The sequence below is a fragment of the Stegastes partitus genome, unplaced genomic scaffold (genome assembly GCF_000690725.1).
Source record: "Stegastes partitus isolate 25-593 unplaced genomic scaffold, Stegastes_partitus-1.0.2 Scaffold1018, whole genome shotgun sequence".
In the NCBI taxonomy this organism is placed as follows: Eukaryota; Metazoa; Chordata; class Actinopteri; family Pomacentridae; genus Stegastes; species Stegastes partitus.
This window is the reverse complement of record NW_007578749.1, coordinates 221562-230880: the sequence shown is the minus strand read 5'-3', so window position 1 is coordinate 230880 and position 9319 is coordinate 221562. Positions and strand designations below refer to the sequence as shown.

Below are 9319 nucleotides of genomic sequence, written 5' to 3'. Positions count from 1 at the left end.
AACAGAAATATTAAAACAAACAAACAAACAAACAAAAAACACACGCAAACAAGCATGATGGGACCCTTAAATTAATATTTTGTTGAATAACTCTTTGAGCCAATCACTGCAATCAAGTGTTTTCTGTAACTCTCAATCAGACTTCTGCACCTGTTGACAGGTGTTTGGATTTTGGCTCACTGCTCATCAGCAAAGTGCTCTAATTTGCCCCGGACAGTTTTTTTTAATGATTCTTTTCACCTACAATTCAAAAACAATGTATTATTTCACTTAAGTATAATTTAGCAATTTTTTATTTATTATTACTTTTCTCAGTTTCTGGTTTTCTGAGTGACTGTTGTGAATTTTGCCTTTTTTTTTTTAATGGAAGGGGATGAATACATTTGAGGACAACTGTACCTTCAGTTTGCAGAAGAGAAGAAATAGTGTAGATGCACCTCAAATCCACCCAACCATCCATCATCTATACACGGCTTACTCCTCACTGGGGTCGTGGGGAGCTGGAGTCTATCCCAGCTGACTTAGGGTGAAGGCAGGGGACACCCTGGACAGGTCACCAGTCTATCACAGGGCTACACTTAGAGACAGACAACCAAGCACACTCACATTCACACCTACGGACAATTTAGAATCACCAATTTCAGCATGTTTTTGGAATTGTGGGAGGAAGCCGGCACTCAAACACAACTCACATCAACAGATAAATACATTATTTACACAGAGGTTTAAAAAGATATGTTTTAATAGTGCACCGAAGTATGAAATTGGACTTGCAAAGTAAAAGAATTATTCAAGAGCTTAGGTTGAAAAAGGGAAGTTACTATTAGGCTTTTGTGGCCTTCTTTTAGATTGTATAACATCTTCATTAATGACACTTAAAAGACAAAGAAAATGCTCAGTCAATAAAAACAAGATAAAGAACCTGAGAAAGAAAATAATCATATCCATGATTCCACAAGCACCATTGATAAAAGAAGAGAAAAATGAACGTTCTTTCACAACATGGGCAATATTACCGTTTCCAAACTAATCATCCTCGGAAAGCTTTCATACCCGTCACCCATCGTGACAGAAGGTGACTGGCAAAGACACAGTAAGTGCAATGACGAACATGAACGAAACAATTTTCTCTCTGTCACTTAAAGTGCTCGACTTGTTAATTTACCCTCACTGGCCGGTTATTACTTCTTCCACTTCACACACCCTCTCAATGACGAGTGCAATAACAACACTCCATAAAGACACATCTGACATTTACCAGGATGAGTGGAGTGACATTTCACCTTCATCTGTAGTGTTTACATACTGGACTACATGACCGACACTGAGGCTGCTAAAAGAAATGCTTCTTCTCATCACGCGGAATCACAAGCACAGAAAATAAAATCACCTTTTTTTTTAAGAGAAAAACAAATCACATACAGTCCAGTTGGTGTGAGATAATCTCAAACGCAAGAAAAAGAGAATTTGGCCGTCGGTGCAAACTCTTCCTCCAGCAGTAATCATTTACAACGATACATAAAATATTATCTGATACATCGTCTCAAGATAAATCTGTAGTGGTCACTTGAATTTCACAAATAAAACATCAATACTATGTTCATGTTTCACTGTGTACAGTATTTACACCCATTTTGAAGAGGAAACTGCTCGTTCAAGCAGATGACCGTTATTGCAGCAAGGCATTTTATAGCTTATAGCGGAAGGCTTACTATCCTGCTCGTGTTCAAACGCAAAGGTAATGTCTCTGTCACAGTTTGTCTTCAGGTTGCAGCACCGTCAGAGGAGCAGGAGGGAGCAAGAAAGCTGTCGATACAGAGGACGCGGCTCTTTCTTGCTGCCTTTAGCTGTAGTGTTATTTCATTTGTCATGTCAGCAGACTTGCTCGAAAGTAAATCGAGACACGTCCCAGGTGGAACAAAAGGGAGATGTTTTCTGTTGAGACGCTAAAATGTCAAATCATATCAGGACATTAATGCAAAGTATCTCACGAGACACACAGAAGTCCCTCTCTGTGAGCGGGTACCATGAAGTCGTCAATGGACTGCATTTCTGATTTGGCCCGATTACTGATCATAAAAATATTGCAATGACGTAGATTGACTTAAAACAAACATGTCACAGGCATGATTTGGAAAAAAAAAAAGTATCCCATATAATAGAAACCAACACTCCAAACAGGAAGAGGTGCTTCACAGATATGCTGCACGTTCGTTTGGTGTGTACGAAAAGTAGATTTACTCTTCCAAAAGCAAAACTTTTCATGCACTCGAAGTGTTTGACAGACTTAACAAACAAGCAGCAAGGCTTCAGAAGGCCAACAGTAGCGACGTCCTCTAAAAACAGCAGAAGTCCTCCCTTTTGGTTCAGCTCTTTAAAAATAACACACAGCTTCTCCTCCTCTGCTAGTGTTCAGATTGAGTTCAACATGTACCGTTTCCATTTGGTCACATGACCCTATAGTAATCACTAATAATGTCCAGCACCTTGAGTACCATAAAGTTTCTTTATACACAGAAAAAAAAAAAAAAAAGTAAAACAGAATCTCAGTCTATGCTGACCGAAATGCAAAAAAATAAGGAAATGAGCCTGTAGAAATGGATGGATCACCTCAACACTGTAGAAAATAAATAGATTTAATAGGAGGCACTGGGGTAAGTTCAACGTCTCTGAAAGCTTCCAGATTGTCAGCTCAGCGAGATCCACATTGGCCACCTTGGGAGACAAATAAAAAGGAATGAGAAAAAGGAGACAAACACTGTTCATACTACATTGTGGACATGACAGAAATATGTACACACACATGTACAGGTACACACTTCTACGTAGTTAAAGAGTGCTCCACCAGCTAAGCACTGCGCTGCAGATAAATTTAGGATGAAAAGGTCTGAAGAACAAACATTAACCAGTTCAGTGCTTTCTTCTTCTCAAAATCTGGCACCTATCTTATCCACAACGCAACTCAACAGCCAAAAGTTCAGTCAGTCGTCGATAATGTGACCTTGAGATGCTAAACTAGCGATTGAGGCAACAAATCCGGTGAGAAATAGGCTCATTCCCAACTAGATTGTTGTACAATAAGGCCTCATATTGTAACCAGAGGAGTCGCCCACTGCAGGCTGTTCTTAAGAATGCAGGTTTAAAGCACTTCTGAGTTGGTTTCCCTTTTTCAGACCCCAAAGCTATGTCCATCTATCATATACAGTCTATAGTCGTACTTGGTGCGTTCGCCAGGAGTCTGTGTGACGTAAATTTCACAACAAATCTTCATTACAGTACATGAAAGCCACCAAAAACTGGAGGGTACGTGGACGTCCGCACAGAGCCCGGCGTGCCCCCTTTGATGGCAAAATTTACATTGCAAAGACTCTAGAGGAGCAATTTTCACTGACTGTTGCGTGGATTCTGTGGTACAAGGGCACCGCCTGCCCATGCAGTGGAAAACCGTTTTGATGTGATTTACAGTGTGCATGCACAGAATACGTAAAATGCGCATGTGTGGTACGTAACCTCCATGCGGACTCCCGAGAGGACTAAAAAGTAGCATGACGAGGGCCGAATTCACGGTTCAGCAGTACATAGCAGCAACCTGTACACAACAACTCTGATGTCTAAAACTGAGAACCGGAGGTGTATAAACTTCCTATTTAGTAAAATATCAAAATAATTATTAAATAACTAGAGACTTTCATCTTGGTGTGTCTAGAATAAGCTGGGGTTTTCAAAGTAGCAGCTCTGAGGAAAGTGTGCACATCATTTCAGCCATTTTCATGAACTAAATAAAAATGAATATCTTGTGACAGCTTTTCTGTATATTTGGCACTAGAAAAAATAAACAAATAACTGATTACAAGGAGAGATTGATGATGAAATAATCATTGGTTAATAATGATTACTTGCAGTCACAGACACACTTTCTCCTCCATTAGACGCTACACACCCAACAGACAGGCTTAACTCTGTCCTAAATTACACTGTTTTCATTCTCCACAAACGCCTCTATTAGAAACCACATGCTGAGTTCAAAATATCTCTGTGCCCTGCCGCAATTACTTTGTGGGTTCTGGGAGGCTGATAGTTCGACTAAACCTATGAATGGGGAAGAGCCGGGTGACTTCACTGAGACGCAGACGTTGTGGAGTGGGAGGATAATCTTCGGCCTGAAACATTTCCGTGTTAATCATCCTGTCCTGTTCCTCCTCTTGTCCCTCTTACTCAACTGCACGTCCAAACACTGAGGGCATCAGACAAATACTTAACAGATGTTCAAGGCAAATAACTAATTCTAATTCTCCTCAGCTACGACGAAATCTTAGTGTCTGGACACTGATCTGTCACAATTTTATCACTAAAGCTGCAGTTTTCTGGCCAACCGAGCTGAATGCACACCACTGGCTTATAATGTGGTGATAAATGTGTTAGCAAGCAACTGGCTATCCACAAATTTAGCAGATATGAAGCAAAATTGATCTGGATGGGGGTTTTATTTTGCTAAAAACAGCTGCCCGCTTTAAAAAGGCTGATAACGGCGGAAACATTGGGCTGCACAACCAAAACAATGAACTAAATAATGGGCTCAAAAGCTCTGGAGAGAGTTAGATGATAATTCTCAGCGGGTGCATCGCTGCCAACTGACCTCTTTCCCATTAATTTGATTCGGTGTTAACATGAAACTTTCTAATAAGTGCATATTTAAATTATTCAAAAATATAAAGGACACAGTTACTCCTGAACTACTGAACCCAACATAAAAGATTGCTTCTTTTGGCTCTTTTATATTTCAGTCAACCCGGCTGATTTATGCATCTCATGTTCACGAATCATGAACACATTCAAACACGCCATCCAGCAACAACACACAAGCCGAGGCCGGGAAGGGGCAGAACCATCATTTACATTTAGCTCGGCCGCTGGATCACGAACAGAAGCTTCCTTCGTTGGGGGAGACGGTGTGCAGGGGAATAAGGCTTTCACACTGCTCGCTGTCTTCTGGCAGTCTGTGGGCAGAAGCAACGGAGTGTCGATCATCATCACAGTCATCACTTTGACAACCATCATTATTATAATCATCCCTCACCAGGCATTCACAGAAGAACGGAGCGCGTAACTGCTGCCGAGAGGTTAGTCAGTCAAGCATGTACATCTGATTACAGACTCAACTTAGCGAGGCTGCGAGCTACAAATGGAGTCCATTATCCTTGTAAGAATGTCAGAGAAGAATAGACTGTAAGTGCGTGTCAGAGTTAAGGTCATCTCATTTCTAATAGGTCACGCGGCACAATACGATAAAACAGCAAATCACTTTCTTTTATAAACTTTAAAAATATGCTTTAACTTTTTTCAAAGACCAGGATGGAAACCATTTGGGAAAATGTTCACATTTTTGCCAACGACTCATCTCTGCTGCTCAGACGTCAGTGTGCATTACCTCAGCCCGGTCCTTGGCGTGTTTGTGTCTACAGACTTCCATTTGCCTTTATTAAACAGTGGAAGCAGTATTTTCACCCATTGTGTGACTGCTTCCACTCTTTTTGCGTCATAAGCGCCATAGCAACCACATTTAATGCTACAGAGGGAGTCCATTGGAACATGACTGTACACAAATAATAGTGTGACTAATGAGGAAGTTACTTATGTTCAGATAAAGTCCAATAAGACTTGCCCTGCAGTCATACAGTAATTAACTTTTTTTTGGTCTCTCCATCCGGAAAGCAGCACAATGAGACTGGTTTTGAGCTTCTGCTTATGCCTGCCTTAAGTGAGTGAAATCATGGTTATACTCATAAAGCTTAATATTCATAATTAGGCAAAATCAAACAGCAGAGAATTCAACCTCGATCATGACGATTGTTTAGAGAGAGCGGCTCATCACACTTGTAAAAAAAAGTTGAATCAAGGAATGTTCAAGGTGTGTTGATTGATTCAAATGTGCCAAATGTACCGTTTGAGGAAGGAAGTTTGACAGTTACTCTTCTATCTGTATGCCTTTGTCACTGCTAATTTTCTCTGTTATTAAACTGTAAAACCCTTGGATTAATTAATAAGAGGCTTCTGAAATGGGTGACGGCCATGAGTTCAATCCTTGAGTACTGAAAAGGCCCTGAACCCCAGCATAGTGGTTGTACTATGCAGTGTCCACGTGTGAAGGCGTGTAACTGTGTGAATGTGACTGTTTAAGTTAGACTCTGTTCTGGACCGTGGCCTTGCTACATCCGTGTTACAGCTCCAGCTCGAACTGCAAGCATTTTCAAAGCAGAGCGTCTTCAAGCAGTCTGCTCTTTATCAGACTCAGGTTTGTGTCTGTGCTTTACTCACTTTAATTGCTGCACCACTGCGCAGTGTCTTCTATCTGTATTTCCTAAATAGTCTAAATTAGCAGCAGGGAAACTGCCTCTGTGTCTGTTTCTCTTTTTCCATTCTGTTTTCTTCCTCTCATAAACCGACTGTCTTGTGACACAAACAAAAAAATTGTCATTTTGATCCGTACATGTTCAGAAAAAGTCAGGAGTAAATGAAATGTATTATTAAAAATGAATGTCAAGTGAACCGTGGAGAAAAATAGCAGCATTCACATTCATTTACAACAGAGCTGAAGAGACCTTTCAGTCATCATCACTAGCCAACCAGAAACAGACCGTTTACTTCAGCTGACAAAATTAGGAAGCGTCTGGGGAATTATTAAAGACAATTGTTCATTTATATCTGTTCATGACAAGAGTGATCACTCTATGTAATTATTTTATGTATAAGTTTCTCAAAAATTCAATATGAATAGCAATTAGAATTAAATGGGAAAAAATCCATTATCAATGTTGTAAATAAAAAAAATTATAATAATAATTTGAAGCTAGAGTCACGATCCTTTTACGATCCTTTGTTGCTAGTTTTGTTCATAAGATCGACAGAACAAATACAGAATCAGCAACATTTCTACATTTTGTCTTCTCAGCTTCATCATAATTTAGCTCATAAATTCAAAGCTTCTTGGGAAAAGAATATGGTACCTTAGCTGTTGGAGAATACTTGTGTTAACTCAGAGTTTAAGTTAATCAAATATTTTATGCTCATGAGGCTTTACCAGAAAATAGTAAGAGGTTACCGTATTCTCTGCAGGAGCCACTTTAACTACGGGCTAGACTGTGGTTTCTGAATCTAGATGGTTGAAATGATCATGTGCCTTATTACAAAACAACATCAATATATGAAATGTGTTGATGGTAAAATGGTTTAGTTGTGGTTAAGCTACTGAATAAATTTCTATTCATATTTCGCTATTATTTGTTCTATGCAGGTAGTACTATTCTGCATTGGTTGAACTGAAAAATAATAACCATGAGGAAAACCGCACGTGTGAATTTATTCAAGCATTTCAGTGTTGGATGGTTAAGTCAAGCCATCTTTGAAACAATCCTTTAAAGAAACATCCAAGGCGCATCAGAGATCCTGTGAGTAAGTGGAAGAAATTATTCTACGGGGAATTTTGTGGACAGGAGTCAAACTGAAACCTCAAACAAAACCTGACAACCTGACAGGCATTTTAAAAACCGAACCAAGTGGGAAAATCGTCAATACTTCAAAGGGAGAAAATCAATCTGAAAGCCGTGTGCTTGGATAAACATTACAGTAAAGTACATGTGGTTTTTTATAACTGTGTGTTGTGAATATGTTAGCATGTCCACAAAACCAACGTGGCTGTCACAGAGTACAGTGTCGCCTGTAATCCTGCTGTGGAATCAAACCGCGTACCTTTGAATGCGATGTTTTCTACAGATGAAGGCGTAAACTCTCCTCAGCCCCACCAGGACCGGGTCCCAGTTGTTGTAGTGGCATAAGAGCGTGGCAATGAAGAAGGAGAGGAAGACGGGGACTGCCCCGGCAAAAAATAACCATGAGAAACGTACCTGTCAACACACAACACACAACAGAAAGCAACGGGTTACAACTTCTGTCATGAACTGACTTCAAGTTTCTAGAATAATTTGATTTTTTTTTTTTTTTGCCAATTGCTGAACATGTTTGTTAAAAAAAAAAAAAGTTTATTTGAACATTTCTTCAACTTTATGAACATTATCTCGTATCTTATGTCAAACTCTGACTCTTACAGTTAAGTAGAAGCAGAAATAAACGTACCTTCTGCATGCAAATATCTGCCATAATAGAGAGAGGAATGGTGAGGCTCAACGCCAACGTCCCAATTAGAGATGATGTGAGGAAACAGCCCCTGAGAACAGAAAGAAGCATTATCAGTTAAAGAATTACACGCTTTTGAAATGATATATATAACTGTCAAATATTCAGCTCACCGTACAGACACTGCTCAAGAACAATCACAAAAAGTACTTATGATACTGTAAAAGACGTCAATTTGGTATCAGGACACTGATATGAATAAAGTATGTATCAGATGCTCACCAGAGCCACAGGAACTCTGACAGAACAGTTCCAATGAGGCCATTTATGAGGATATACGTCCACACGAGCTGGCTGGGAAGCTCAAAGGCCTCAAAGCCTGTGTAGTGGAGCAGGAGGAAGCCCGGCCACAGCAGCAGCAGGTTGAACAGACCCACAAATCCTGAGACACACAGCAGCTTCAACTTAGACGACTTAATATATTTGTTAAAATGTACACGTGTGGTTTTCTGGTGAGTGAGCTCATGCTGCAGACATGCCAAGGCCTTGTCCTTAAAACAATATGCTTATCTGAGCATTTGCTTACCAAAGAACATTGGAATGTCAAGCTTATCCTCCCGATCCACTCGCCTCTTGATCATTACGATGTAGACGGCGTACAGCACCGCCCCGGCCAGCGACCACAGAGAACCTGGGTGAAGATTTAAGTCAATTACATTCGGAAGGGTTTCAGAGTCAACTAATTAAACTCAATTAGGCTGGAGCGTAACGTATATCTTCGCTTCGCAACAGCAATGTGAAAGAGAGACAAATCGTCGCTGTCTCCATGGTTACCTATGACGCCTTTCTCATCAGGGCTGTCCATGCTGGAGAGACTCACGAGGGCAACACCTCCCATACTGAACAAGAGAGACAGTCCATGAAACTCACAGCAAGGCTATTTCAAATATTGCACCAGTTTGAACTCATAAGGAAGAAAAAGAACAATATGAAGCATGAAACTACAAAATTGTTAATATATTCAGTAATACAGAATTGCTGAACGAAATGACCAACATAGTTAGTCTTGGCATGGCTGACTTCACTTACGACAACATAATCAATGTGAGATCCGGTCATATTGCACAACAATTTGGATAACATGAAGCTGACGGTTTGATGTGTTATTCATAAAGAAACAGTTAGCTTG

General features: G+C 40.1%; 1 protein-coding gene across 1 annotated transcript in view; it reads right to left on the bottom strand.

Annotated features, from left to right (window-relative positions):
- Positions 1–724: 724 nt before the first annotated feature.
- LOC103367149 (solute carrier family 35 member F5) overlaps positions 725–9319 on the bottom strand; it is an 18880-nt gene continuing 10285 nt past the window's right edge. Inside the window, exons 10-16 of the mRNA XM_008295083.1 lie at positions 8965–9029; positions 8717–8821; positions 8413–8572; positions 8131–8221; positions 7747–7901; positions 4897–4997; positions 725–2715 (exon numbers count right to left, since the gene is read on the bottom strand). Coding sequence (XP_008293305.1) covers positions 4916–4997; positions 7747–7901; positions 8131–8221; positions 8413–8572; positions 8717–8821; positions 8965–9029 — 658 coding nt within the window. The 3' untranslated portion in view covers positions 725–2715; positions 4897–4915. The remainder of the gene's footprint in view (positions 2716–4896; positions 4998–7746; positions 7902–8130; positions 8222–8412; positions 8573–8716; positions 8822–8964; positions 9030–9319) is intronic.